General features: G+C 44.5%; 1 protein-coding gene across 1 annotated transcript in view; it reads left to right on the top strand.

Annotated features, from left to right (window-relative positions):
* The window catches only part of PPIL4 (peptidylprolyl isomerase like 4), a 62,145-nt gene that overhangs the window by 14,210 nt on the left and 32,902 nt on the right, over nt 1–15,033 (top strand). Inside the window, exons 3-5 of the mRNA XM_068231728.1 lie at nt 7,640–7,704; nt 9,675–9,792; nt 11,748–11,890. Of these exons, the coding sequence (XP_068087829.1) occupies nt 7,640–7,704; nt 9,675–9,792; nt 11,748–11,890 (326 nt within the window). The remainder of the gene's footprint in view (nt 1–7,639; nt 7,705–9,674; nt 9,793–11,747; nt 11,891–15,033) is intronic.

The following is a 15,033-nucleotide window of genomic DNA, read 5'->3' as shown; positions in this document are numbered from 1 at the left end:
ACCCCATTTTGGAAAGAAGACATCCCAAAGTATTCACTGAGAGGCATAGTGAGTTCATAGAAGATATTATTTTTTGTCACAAGTAAGCGGAAAATGACACTTTGTGAGAAAAAAAAAAAAAAAAAAAAGTTTCCATTTCTTCTAACTTGCACCAAAAAAAATGAAATCTGCCACAGACTCACCATGCCCCTCTTTGAATACCTTGAAGGGTCTACTTTCCAAAATGGGGTCATTTGTGGGGTGTGTTTACTGTCCTGACATTTTGGGGGGTGCTAAATTGTAAGCACCCCTGTAAAGCCTAAAGGTGCTCATTGGACTTTGGACCCCTTAGCGCAGTTAGGCTGCAAAAAAGTGCCACACATGTGGTATTGCCGTACTCAGGAGAAGTAGTATAATGTGTTTTGGGGTGTATTTTTACACATACCCATGCTGGGTGGGAGAAATATCTCTGTAAATGACAATTTTTTAATTTTTTTTACACATAATTGTCCATTTACAGAGGTATTTCTCCCACCCAGCATGGGTATGTGTAAAAATACACCCCAAAACACATTGTACTACTTCTCCCGAGTACGGCAATACCACATGTGTGGCACTTTTTTGCACCCTAACTGCGCTAAAGGGCCCAAAGTCCAATGAGTACTTTTAGGATTTCACAGGTCATTTTGCGGAATTTGATTTCCAGACTACTCCTCACGGTTTAGGGCCCCTAAAATGCCAGGGCAGTATAGGAACCCCACAAATGACCCCATTTTAGAAAGAAGACACCCCAAGGTATTCCGTTAGGAGTATGGTGAGTTCATAGAAGATTTTATTTTTTGTCACAAGTTAGCGGAAAATTGATTTTTATTGTTTTTTTCACAAAGTGTCATTTTCCACTAACTTGTGACAAAAAATAAAATCTTCTATGAACTCACCATACTCCTAACGGAATACCTTTGGGTGTCTTCTTTCTAAAATGGGGTCATTTGTGGGGTTCCTATACTGCCCTGGCATTTTAGGGGCCCTAAACCGTGAGGAGTAGTCTGGAAATCAAATTCCGCAAAATGACCTGTGAAATCCTAAAAGTACTCATTGGACTTTGGGCCCTTTAGCGCAGTTAGGGTGCAAAAAAGTGCCACACATGTGGTATCGCCGTACTCGGGAGAAGTAGTACAATGTGTTTTGGGGTGTATTTTTACACATACCCATGCTGGGTGGGAGAAATACCTCTGTAAATGGACAATTGTGTGTAAAAAAAATCAAAAGATTGTCATTTACAGAGGTATTTCTCCCACCCAGCATGGGTATGTGTAAAAATACACCCCAAAACACATTGTACTACTTCTCCCGAGTACGGCGATACCACGTGTGGCACTTTTTTGCACCCTAACTGCGCTAAGGGGCCCAGAGTCCAATGAGTACCTTTAGGCTTTACAGGGGGGGGTGCTCACAATTTAGCACCCCGCCCACTTGCCAGGACAGTTAACAAACCCCACAAATGACCCCATTTTGGAAAGAATACACAACAAGGTATTCCATGAGGGTAATGGTGAGGTCATTGAAAATCTTATTTTTTGTCACAAGTAAACGGAAAATGATACTTTGTTAGAAAAAAAAAAAAAAAAAAAATTCTGCTAACTTGTGACAAAAACTAAAATCTTTTATGAACTCACCGTGCACCTCACATAATACTTTAGGGTGTCCTCTTTCCAAAATGGGGTCATTTGTGAAGTCTGTCCTGGCATTTTAGGGTCTCTGCAATCATTACATGTATGGCCAGTATTAGGAGTTTCTGCTATACTCCTTATATTGGGTATACGGGTAATGCACTCTGGGCTGAAAGGAAAAATGAACGGCAAACATACCTTGCTCCACATCAATGGCAGATCTTCCTCCACATCAATGGCAGTGATAACCTCAGGAGAGAGACACCCCGTGCCACCCTGCACTCAGGGTGAGCCACCAACTTATGTGACTGGGCCTCAGAACTTTAGTATACAGCATTATGCCTGTAGGATACAGCAATATGCCTGCCAATAGAGATGACTCTGTGTGGCATTAAAGCATCATCATAGGCCCAAATCACATATAAACCGGGGGTGTCCACACTCAAGGGAAATTCAAACATGCCGTCTTATATCGCCAACCCAGGACAGATCAGCAATATCAAGCATGGAAACCGATCCTTCTTGCCACTTTTATGCTTACCCGTTTGGTTTTCAAGCTTACCTCTCCTCTCCCTGCGACAATGTGCGAAAGACCACTGAGTGTGTGCCTACTCCTGTGTCTGGAGTTCCCTAGGTTCTAATAGTGTACCTGCTCGTGGTACCTCTCAAAACACGGCCCTACACATAGGCCAGGCTGGTCAGGACAGCGGGGACAATAATAAACGGTGTCAGTCCTTGTTCCAGCCCTGCTGCAGACACGGCAACGTTTTCTTCGGATGCGTTGACCTGGGGCACACGGAAGCTGATAGGCGTAATGCCTTCCATGCAGTCGGCTAGTTGCATCTGGGGGGGGGGGGGGGCTGGCACCTCCTGGATACAGGATGTCCAGAACGATCTGTTCCTGAAATTGAAGGAAAGATCCAGTTCTCCCAGCCTTACTGTAGAGAACAAAGCTGTTGTAAACTGCCAATTGAATCAGATAAAAAGACACTTTCTTATACCAGCGTCTTGTTTTCCGGGAAATTAAATAGGGCGCTAACCTCTGGTCATTGAAGTCCACCCCTCCCATGTTGACATTATATTCGTGGACGACAAGGGGCTTTTCAATGACCTTAGTTGCCCGTTGAATTTGGACTGTCGTGTCTGTGTGAATGGTGGACAGAAAGTAAACGTCCCTCTTGTCCCTCCATTTCACCGCGAGCAGGTCTTCAGTACGCAAGGCGGCCCTCTGCCCCCGTTGAAGTCTGGTGGTAACGAGCCGTTGGGGGAAGCCCTGGCGACTAGGCCGCGCAGTGCCACAGCATCGGATTCCTTCTAACTTTAAGTGCTGAAAGAGGGCCACACTTGTGTAATAATTGTCCACAAAAAGATGGTACCCCTTCTGGAACAAGGGTGACACCAAGTCCCACACAACCTTTCCACTGCTCCCCAGGTAGTCAGGGCATCCGACCGGCTCCAATTTTGAGTCTTTTCCCTCATAGACCCTAAAACGACATGTATAGCCTGTGGCCCTTTCACAGAGCTTATACAGTTTCACCCCATACCGGGCGCGCTTGCTTGGGATGTACTGTTTGATGCCAAGGCGCCCGGTAAAGCGTAAGAGGGACTCGTCTACGCAGATGTTCTGTTCAGGGATATAAGCATCTGCAAATGTTGATGACAGGTGGTCTATGAGGGGCCGAATTTTGTGGAGCCGGTCATAAGCAGGGTGGCCCTTTTCATGACAGGTTTTGTCGTCGTTGAAGTGCAGGAAGCGCAGGATGGACTCAAATCGTGTCCTGGACATGGCAGCAGGGTACAAGGGAACATGATTTACTGGGTTCGTAGACCAATACGACCGCAGTACATTCTGTTTCATCAGTCCCAAGTGAAGGATAAGGGCCAAAAAGATTTTAATGTCGGAAACTTGGACTGGTTTCCACCCGAAAGGCTGAGCATACATGCTCTCCGGGTGCTCGGTGATGAATTGTGTGGCTTTACGGTTGGTCTCAACCACAATTAAGTCCAGGAGAACCTGGGTGATGAACAGCTGCAAAAAGTCTAGGGCCGTTCCTAGATGAGCTGTCGCCACCTGGACTCCAGACTGGGCGGTGAAAGGGGGCACTACGGGTGCGGCGGAATCAGGGGATTGCCAATCTGGTTGTGCCAGCACCTCTGGGAGTCTATGGGTACTACGGGCCCGTCTTCTTATTGGTGGCTGCGATGGGGGTACTACTGCACTTGCCACCGTACCAGTTTCAACTTCCATGCTGACGCTCACCACTTCGCCAGGGTCTACGGAAGCACTGGCACTAAGTCCAGGAGATGCTACGCTGCTGGTGCCTGCCTCACCAAGAAAACTATCATCAGCGCTAGCACCACCCTGCTGCCCTTGAGGCGGATCCTGCGCCACCTGCGGTCTAACGACTTGGGGTCTGGTACGCCTGGCTCTAGCCGGGACCATAGCCTCGTCATCACTTTCGGTCAAGGAACCACTGCTTTCTACAGGTTCAAATTCGGACCCGCAAGATTCGACGGATGATTCTTCCCAAAAGAACTCATCCGACTGGTCCATGTACCTGTATACCTCGTCATCGGAAAGCCCCCTTCTTGCCATTGTGGATTACTAAATTTATGGGGTTTTCCTCCGAGACTACCCAGAAAAAAAGAGCACCTACCTAGCAAAAAGGGAGTATTTGAGAGGTATTGGGGTTGGTGGGAAGTGGGGTCTCAGAGGCAATCAAACAATCACGGGACAATCAAATACAATTACAGCACAATCGACTCCAATCACAGCACAAGCAAATCTGATGCACTCGGAAGGTGATGGGGGGAGGGTGGGATTGGGTGTAGCGGGAAGTGGGGTCTCAGGCAATCAAACAATCACGGGGCAATCAAAGTCGATCACGGGACAATAAAATACAATTACAGCACAATCGAATACAAGCGCAGCACAATCGAATACAAGCGCAGCACAGTCAAATACAATGCACTTGGACGGTGATTAGGGGGGGGGGTCTGAGGGCGATTTGAGGGGGTGGGGGGTTGATCAGGAGCCTGCACGGGGCAGACTGAGTCCTGATCTGATGAGAGGCAGACACAGGGGGTTACTGATCGCAGATCAGTTAGTGATCGCTGGGGAGGACAGATGTAAACAAAGAGCAGGGGATGTAATCAGAAGGGGGGTATGAGGGCAATCGAGGGCCTGGGCAGGTGATCGGTTACCCCCGCGGGGCAGTTAGGGTCTGCTCTGATGGGTGGGGGTGCTAAGGGGTGATGGACAGGTGATAGACAGGTGATCAGAGGGGGATCAGGGGATAAGGTAGCTGTATACAGATGTATACAGTATACAGGGGGGTAGTCTGGGATGGGGTCTGGGGGTGATCTAAAGGTAGGGGGGGGATCAGGGGTGATTAGGAGGCAGTTAGGGACCTAAACTAAAGGGCAGCGTCGCTAGTTAGTGGCAGGTGGGGGGGTTTGCAGGGGTGCAAGGGTGCTGGGCAGGGGTCTGCTGGGGTTATCAGGGGGGGTATGAGGCCTGGGGTGGGAGATCAGGGACTCTGTGGGCAAAAAAAACACGTGTGCTGGCTACTTACAATGTGCTTCCTCCTCGCTAGTGGTCTCTGCAACAATGAGACCACGAGGCGAGGAGGAAGCACGTATAAGGCACTTTGTTTACCTAACAAAGTGCCTTATACTCCCTGATTGGGCAATTATGCGGATTCCTCCGCTCGCCGGCTCTAAGTGGCCGGCGAGCGGAGACAAAATGCCCGAGTAACGATCCCGGGCGGAGGATCGCGTCACGGATGACGCGATCGCTCCGCCCATGCCCTTAGAAGGACCGCCGCCTCTGTGGGTGAGCCGGTCCTTCAGGGCTCCACTTCCCGGCCGCCTCTGTGCGTTAGGCGGTCGGGAAGTGGTTAACCAGGGTTTGAGCACCCATTGCACACTGGGCTATACCATATGGTGTGCATTGTTCAACAGGGCTGTGTAGTCGGAACAATTTTCATAAACTAAGGAGTCGGATGATTTTTGTACCAAATCCACAGCCCTGGTAAGTAGTAGACATAAGGAGTCGAGTAGTTGGAACAATTTGGGGTACCTGGAGTCAGAGTCGATGGTTTCATAAACTGAGTCGTCATGGGTCGGATGATTGTTCAACTACATCCTGACATGCTAGGTGAGAAGGTGTACCTGTCGTACACAGAGTTGCAGATTGCCCAGCAAGCTCATGGTAAACCAAAACTCCTATGAGTGTGCAAGGAGCTGAAAGGGGTCAAAGAGGCTTACTAAAATTCTACATAAGGCAGAATTTTTTGCCTTCTTAAAACATAATGTATTTACGATTATTCGGGTTGAAGTGAGCATTTGTCCCACGGTGCATTGCTGCCGAATATGCAAAGCATCCCTTTGTTGTCCCTGATGGCTAAACACCTCCAGGACCACTGGAATGCAATGATGTGTCGTCTTGTTAATATTACAGAGCCAAATTAATCCAACATGCATACAGACTGTTTTTAGATTGATTGATCCTCAACAGTGACTGGCATGAATTAATATGGTTCTATGGGATAGGACTTGAAACACCCAGAGTTACAGATTACACAGCAAGCTCTTGGTAAACCAGAACTCCTAGGAGTGTGTAAGGGGCTGAAAGGGATCAGAAAGCCTGCTTACTAACAGGGCTGTGGAGTCGGTACAAAAATCATCCAACTCTGACTCCCCACTTTATGAAACCTCCGACTCCAACTCTGACTCCAGGTACCCAAAATGGCTCAGACTCCTCGACTCTGACTCCTTAGTCTAATACTTACCAGGGCTGAGAATTTTCTACAAAAATCATCCGTCTCCGACTCCTCAGTTTATAAAACCTCAGACTCCAACTCCGACTCCAGGTACCAAAAATGTCCCCAACTCTGACTCCACAGCCCTGGTTACTAAAATGCTATGCAAAGCAGAATTTTTGCATGCCATAATTATTTTTTTTTTTATAATGTTTTTAAATAATTTAGTAAATAAAATGTATTCATTGGCCTCAATTCACTAAGCAGTTTAGACAAGTCTACTAATGGTTTTTAGTCTACTGATGGTTTGGTCAGTTGCATCAAAGACCTGGTCTAAAGCATTTGGTAATTAGGTGGGTAAAGCAGGGGAAATGATCAAAAGATGCAATTCACAAACCAGTAGCTATGACAGCCTTCTCCTCTGATGAGCTCTCCTCTGCATACAGTTAAACTCCTGCATAATTAATTCAAAAGGTTCCATCCTCACATCTAAAATCCCTCACAGAATTACTTTACCCACAGAAATCAGCTGGTCTAATCTTTGTCAGAAAAAGTGGGCATGGTTACTCCTTGTTTGCCTTTGTGAATTGTATAATTACTGAATGTTAGACCAGGTCTAAAAACAGGTCTAAAACATTACACCAAACCATCAGTAGACTAAAAACCATCTGTAGACTAGTCTAAACTGATTAGTGAATTGAGGCCATTATTCTCTGTTAGATTGACTTCTAGTTGGTTTTGTTACATAGACCCTACTGGTCATTTTGTTTAAAAGGCATATAGCAAATTCCTGACTGAAAGATGTATACATAGACCTGAGAACCACAACATCACCAGTCCTGTGAATGCTTCACACTCAAAATGTTGAACATGTGATGGAGTGTAAAATAGTAATAGAAGGCAGTACGGTGCCTGTCATTACATGCTGAACCTGTACCTTGCAGAATTGCTGTGGCACAAACCCCTTTATAGAAAAGACTCAGTAAATGGAAGTGTAGAAATCCATAACAGAACTAGTGAATGCTAGTAAATCGTAAACTTTAGTATGCACATTCGATTTTTATTTAGCAGGGGCCAGGGATGCTGCATTCCTCTTCGCTACCAACAGTGGTCTACAAGATGGCTGAATGCGTTCCATTGAAAGGGAAAGCACCCTGTATTCTAATCTGCTTCCAATTGTTTTAGTATATCTATACCAATTTACATTTTATGTGTCTTTTATGTCAGAGGGATTTTATCATTCAGACTGGTGATCCTCTGGGAACAGGACGAGGAGGGGAATCTATTTTTAGGTAAGTCTGTTTGGCTCAGTTTTGTTCAGTCATGAGAAAAATGTGTATAACTATTATAAGGTGTTATGTATCAGGAAAATAAAACATCACACGATAGATTCGACCATACCTATATTTAACAAATATAAAGTCAAAATGGAGAAGCCACTTGTGCAAGTACACCCATGATTTACTAGTTTGAATAACTAGCCTGAGCAGCAATAACTTGAAGCAAATCATTTTCTGTACATTTTTATTAGTCTCTCACATTATTGTGGAGGAACTTTGTCCCACTTGTCTTTTCTCCTTGGCATTGTGTTAACTCATACCTGAATGCTACAGACCAGCAACCTTCCAGAACCTCTGCTTTTACTGACATAGTTACTCAAGTGCATTTGATTAGCAGCACCTGGCTGCTACTTGTCTTTTAAATCCTTATGAAAGTGGTAAGAGTGCACTTAAATTTTTACCCGCAGATTCAGCATTTTAAAGAAATACCCTCAAATATATTTCTAGGGATCATTACCTTGCTCAGCCTTGTTTCATCTCATGTCCACAATGGAGCTGAATGCAGTGGTGGGGAGCATAACGCACAACATTTCTCTTTGCGCATTATATTTAGAGGCAGCCGACAGGGAGGTAGTGCATTTTTGGGTGAGTGGGGTGGTTGCTATGACTCAATAACCAGGATATAAAATCCTTTTAAATTTGCAACTTCTGTTTATTATTACTACCACACGCCATCAAATCAACCGGCAATGCAAAATAATACTGCCCCTCAAAATGTATACATTTGAATAATAATTTGTAACAATGCATGCAATGGCATTAGGTGAGGGTTCTAGGCCCTATAGGAAAGGTCTCACCTGGTTGTTGAGGCTGGAGAAACCTATATAGGGTTGCCAGCTGTAACGCTGGGAAACGCGTCGCAATAAAGATTTCAAACACATCCTTTGCATATTATTGCGGCTAACACCTGGCTTTGCTAGCTGTTTTTATCACCTACTACACTTAGAGCCGGGAAATCAGGCTCGTTCTGGCTGAGCGCAGAAAAACGTTTACACGCCCACCGCAGCGTATTCCAAAGAATCACCGTGGAATCCTGACCGGATCACCATCCAAGACCGCGAGGCTATCCGTGCAAGCCAGGTCCCCGGCATAAGAGGGACACAAGCGTGACAGCTGGCAAACCTATATAGGTTTCTCCAGCCTCGACAACCAGGTGAGACCTTTCCTGTAGGGCCTAGAGCCTTCACCTACTAGTATCACAGTGTGCGCTTTTTCTCCTTTTTTGTCTCCATATCCAGCACTGTTCTATACAGGTAGCAGCACCTGTGATACAAGGGAACCCACAGATCGCGCACTCTGATAGTAAACCTTACTACCAGAATCCACAGATCTGCAATGGCATTAGTTTGTTTAATGGTGGCCACTAACGATCCAATCTTTTTCATCTGATCTTACCATTTGTATGTACTATCAGGAAACTGCCTAAATTATCCATTCACTATATTCATTCAATTTACCCTTATACCACATAGATTTGGTAAAATTGGATGACAAAGATTAGATCATTAGTGGTCAAGTTTCAAAAAGCCATTCCTCAAGCACAAGGGCCCTGAAACAAATGAGTGACATTGCAGATATCGTCACAAATGATTGCTCACATGTATGTATTCTGAGGGGAGTATTATTCTACATGCCTGTGAATATGATGGTGTGCTGTTGACATAAAGAGACGCTGCAAATGTCAAATACTAACTATTCCTGGTTATAAGGTTGTAGTGGATTACCTGAAGATATCACTTGATAAATAATTTGGGATTTGTTACTCATTATAATAATTAACTGGAATATAAACCAAGATTCTAGAATCTATATTTTTTTTCACCCCCTCCAAAAAAAAACAAAAAAACTTTGCTTTAGAGCTTATACAGTATGCACCACAGGCTATGCCAATAAAATATATATATATATTTTCTTCCCTTCAGTAAACTATATGGAGACCAGGCTCGTTATTTTGAATCTGAAAAAGTTCCACGAATAAAGCACAAAAAAATGGGAACAGTGTCAATGGTGAATAATGGAAATGATCAGCATGGCTCACAGGTAAGTGACAGAAAATGACAGCAGTGAATATTGGGGGAATTACTAATGGGCAGACATACTATAGGCCACAGGCCAATAACCCAATTTAAACAATAATTCTTACATCCTTTTTCACCCCTTTTCACAACAAAGCAAGTAGAGCTTTAGAGCAGAGAGCATTGTAAAAAAAAAAAAAAAAAATCTCCAGAATAAACAAAAATGTATTACTAATGCATGTCCTTGTAATGGAGCCTGTTAAAATACTTGAAACAGATACAGATGGTGAGTTAGAGGTCGATGAGATTTTATTACTAGAAAACTGGAGGCACGCTTTAATGCAAGAATAAACCGCATTGGCAATATCTTGAAGGGACAATAAAGTAAAGGTACACAATAATAATACAATATTGACTGTACAATACTCCCACTTCTATGTAATATGAGGGCCTACCTAAAGTATACATTTAAGGTATATTTTCTTCTTTTTACCCCTGTACTACATAAATGTGTTAAGACCTATACAATCAAGATTGCATCATTCAAAAGAAAAATGAGTCCTGTGCTACAGCTACCTAGGTAGTAAGCGGACTGATCTTCGGTGTGATTGTGATATTTGAACATTTCATTGCTATCTCCTGAGGATTTCCTAGCACCACAAAAGGCAAGGAAGGCTTACTAGAGTCCCAAACCATAAGTAGTTTTTTTCTTTCTGGCTCATTAATGCATCTACAGTTCAAGTGGTCCTCTTCATCAGTAAGGTGTTTCACGTCACCATCATTTTATGCTGAATCAATATAATAGTGCAGATGCACCATAAAAAAAGGGAACACCTCTAAGAACATACTGTTACAAATGTTGTTTATTTTCTAAAAACAAAAAAGGATCCAGATCATAAAAACAGTAAAAAACACTCACATCTGGCTACATTCTAGAAGGACCCAGTGAATAAAATGTGCATATATCCAACACAGCTGCTGCTTCTTGTACGCTGTCCACCCCTCCCCTTTTTGTGGTGGTGGTGGTGCTGGGAAAGCCTCAGGAGATAGCACTGAAGTGATCAGATATCAACATTTTTATTAGTAGGCAATGGGCATCTTTACATAAAATAAAACACATTTGTGTTTTTTGTCTGTATAAATTGCTGAAAATTGGTTGAAAGACATCAAATCAGTGAGTAGGTGTACTGTCACTGCTCTAGATCAGGAAGAGGAACATTAAAGTCTGTGCTCTGCAAAACGACTGATTTATGAGATGAGTTTTTTCAGTGTACTCTGCACTGCAATGCATCAATATGTGCCTAACTTAAATAAATGAATAGTCCATAATAAAATGGAGGCTGCCATTGCTGCCCTGTATCACAAACTGTTGCTTGCTTCACACTTTCTTTGGCTTGTAAGGGAAGGAGTTGTGCCTGATACAGTGACATATGTCTGTACCCTTACATCCCTCCAGAGACATGAGCTTGTGCATTAGGATGTGATAATATCCATGCTGCTATCTTCTTATACTACAGTTGCACACCTTGTCTTTGGAAAGGACTTGAACTTTGGCTGTTTGGTGTATCGGCTTGTCACTGTCAATTAAAGCTTCTACTCCTGAATAAAGCCTTGCCATTTCAGAATTATATACATTGAAGTGCTGGTTGATTGTGGAGACATTGGAATTGCCTGTGTGTGCTCTGACAGGCTGACCATTGCACTCATCTGTAACTTCCTGGGTGTGCATCTATGACCCTAAATCACATTGATAGACTACGTGTAGTATAGTCATGGTTAACCTTTGTGTTCCTACATAGTAGCTGGTACATTTCCTGTCGCTTGTTCTTTTTTCTTTTTTTTTTATACGTAGGAGTGTTATGTAGCAAACTGGCAGCTTGTAACTAATGCATGCATTATTAAATAAGTCCTCAAAACTTGCACTCTTATTTGCCTTTATATGTTATAGTAATATAATATTTTACCCTTTTTTTTTTGCAGTTTCTGATTACCACAGGGGAGAATCTGGATTATCTTGATGGAGTGCACACAGTGTTTGGAGAAGTCACAGAAGGAATGGATGTATTGAAGAAAATCAATGAGACTTTTGTAGATAAGGACTTTGTTCCATTCCAGGATATCCGGTAAGCTGAGGTTTCAGTACATAGAAGCCACTGTACATAAAAATAATAATAATGTGCTGTCAGAGTATTTTCACAGTTCCATTCACACCGCATGCTGTTCTTTGCATTTTACACATGCTGGCAGCTCATGTTAAAGAATGGAATAATTCAACATTCAATGGAGAAAAAACTGCAAAAAAACCAGCAACAACCCCCCCCCCTTAACATTTTACATTGAAATGTATTATTTAGTGCCATAGATGTGCATGTTGTAATGCACATGCACTAAAACGCATACGTCATGCAAGTGTGAATATAGCCAAAGACCACTTACTATTCAAGGACCACTTAAGCTGCATTTTCAGATCATTGTGTTAATGTTGTTTGCTATTTAAAGCTATAACTTAATACTCATAGATGAGGGGATTGTCACGTTAGGTTTCTGCCCTTTCCCTTTGTTCTAATGTCTGGTATCAAGACCATCCAATCATGTGCTGTCATTTTGGCACAGATCTACTTCCTACCAGTACAAGGGGGACTTATATATTCCTTTATGAGTACCTCAAACTTTCAACTTCAAAATAGGCATGATAGTTGTGTTGGCTAGTTCAGCTTACGATCTGCACTGCAAACAATGTCTGTCCAAAAATCAATATTTGGGTTGAAATTTTTTTTTTATTTATTTATTTTGCACAATTTTCAGGTTAGCATCACCTCTCCATTGACATGTTGGCAATGAATTGAGTTTTTCTAGTCGATTTTTTTTTTTATGCAGATAAGTTGCCCAACTATGTAATGAAACAGCAGGCATGCCTACAGATAGCCTTCCCAATGTGCTTGCCAGTCTGTCAACTTAATATAAAGTTTCTGGGTACCTTCAGAGAAGGAGGAAAATAAACAGGGACTAAATCAACTTGTGTGAATAAAGAATGAGCTTCTTTTGCATAGTATCCCTGTTTCAGCAGAAACAGGAATATCTAGACTATTGCAGATAATTAGCCATTGTGTAAAACATGTTCCTGCTACTGCTGTCTGAATAGCAAAATGATGTAAACCATATGTGAAGAATATATTAAATATTTATAAGTTTTTACAGTAGATCTTAACACTTCTCCTTTCTGTCCGAAAGCACATTCTTTTCATATTCCACTTGTGCCCATATGGGAACATTTTTGTAGTGAATTTCTTAAATGACAGTTTTATTACTAATATTCAAATTAGTTTGATCTATTTTCAGGTATCACATCACAGAAACGACACAAATGTAATCTATTAAGACATGCATGAATTGCAGAAGTGCAATTAATTTATTTTGGATCTTTAACCACTTCCCGACCGCCGTATTGACAAATGGCGGCCGGGAAGTGGACCCCGCAAGGACCGCCGTATTGACAAATGGCGGCGGTCCTTGTAGGGGCATGGGCGGAGCGATCGCGTCATCAGTGACGCGATCCTCCGCCTCCGCCTGGCGCCGCTCACCCGCCGCAACATCCCGCCGGCCATACAGAAGCGCAGGCGGGATGTTAACCCGACGATTGCCGCATACAAAGTGTATAATACACTTTGTAATGTTTACAAAGTGTATTATACAGGCTGCCTCCTGCCCTGGTGGTCCCAGTGTCCGAGGGACCACCAGGGCAGGCTGCAACCACCCTAGTCTGCACCAAGCACACTGATTTCCCCACCCCCCCTGCCCCAGATTGCCCACAGCACCCATCAGACCCCCCCCTGCCCACCCCCCAGACCCCTGTTTGCACCCAATCACCCCCCTAATCACCCATCAATCACTCCCTGTCACTATCTGTCAACGCTATTTTTTTTATCCCCCCCCCCTGCCCCCTGCTCCCTCCTGATCACCCCCCACCCCTCAGATTCTCCCCAGACCCCCCCAGACCCCCCCCCCATGTACTGTATGCATCTATCCCCCCTGATCACCTGTCAATCACCCCCTGTCACTGCCACCCATCAATCAGCCCCTAACCTGCTCCTTGCGGGCAATCTGATCACCCACCCACACCAATAGATCGCCCGCAGATCCGACATCAGATCACCACCCAAGCGCAGTGTTTACATCTATTCTCTCCTCTAAACACCCACTAATTACCCATCAATCACCCATCAATCACCCCCTATCACCACCTGTCACTGTTACCCATCAGATCAGACCCTAATCTGCCCCTTGCGGGCACCCAATCACCCGCCTACACGCTCAGATTGCCCTCAGACCCCCCCCCCTTATCAATTCGCCAGGGCATTATTTACATCTGTCCTTCCCTGTAAAAACCCACTGATCACCTGTCAATCACCTGTCAATCAACCATCAATCACCCCCTGTCACTGCCACCCATCAATCACCCCCTGCCACTGCCACCCATCAATCAGCCCCTAACCTGCCCCTTGCGGGCAAACTGATCACCCACCCACACCAATAGATCGCCCGCAGATCCGACATCAGATCACCACCCAAGCGCAGTGTTTTCATCTATTCTCTCCTCTAAACACCCACTAATTACCCATCAATCACCCATCAATCACCCCCTATCACCACCTGTCACTGTTACCCTTCAGATCAGACCCTAATCTGCCCCTTGCGGGCACCCAATCACCCGCCTACACGCTCAGATTGCCCTCAGACCCCCCCCCCTTATCAATTCGCCAGGGCATTATTTACATCTGTCCTTCCCTGTAATAACCCACTGATCACCTGTCAATCACCTGTCAATCACCCATCAATCACCCCCTGTCACTGCCACCCATCAATCACCCCCTGTCACTGCCACCCATCAATCAGCCCCTAACCTGCCCCTTGCGGGCAATCTGATCACCCACCCACACCAATAGATCGCCCGCAGATCCGACGTCTGATCACCTCCCAAGTGCAGTGTTTACATCTGTTCTCTACCCTAAACACCCACTAATTACCCATCAATCACCCCCTGTCACTGCTACCTATCAGATTAGACGCCTATCTGCCCCTAGGGCACTCAATCACCCGCCCACACCCTCAGAATGCCCTCAGACCCCAGCCCTGATCACCTCGCCAGTGCATTGCTTGCATCTATTCCCCCCTCTAATCACACCTTGAGACACCCATCAATCACCTCCTGTCACCCCCTAGCACACCTACCCATCAGATCAGGCCCTAATTTGCCCCGTGTGGGCTC

The sequence above is a fragment of the Hyperolius riggenbachi genome, chromosome 4, assembly GCF_040937935.1.
Source record: "Hyperolius riggenbachi isolate aHypRig1 chromosome 4, aHypRig1.pri, whole genome shotgun sequence".
In the NCBI taxonomy this organism is placed as follows: Eukaryota; Metazoa; Chordata; class Amphibia; order Anura; family Hyperoliidae; genus Hyperolius; species Hyperolius riggenbachi.
This window is presented reverse-complemented; position numbering and strand designations above follow the sequence as displayed.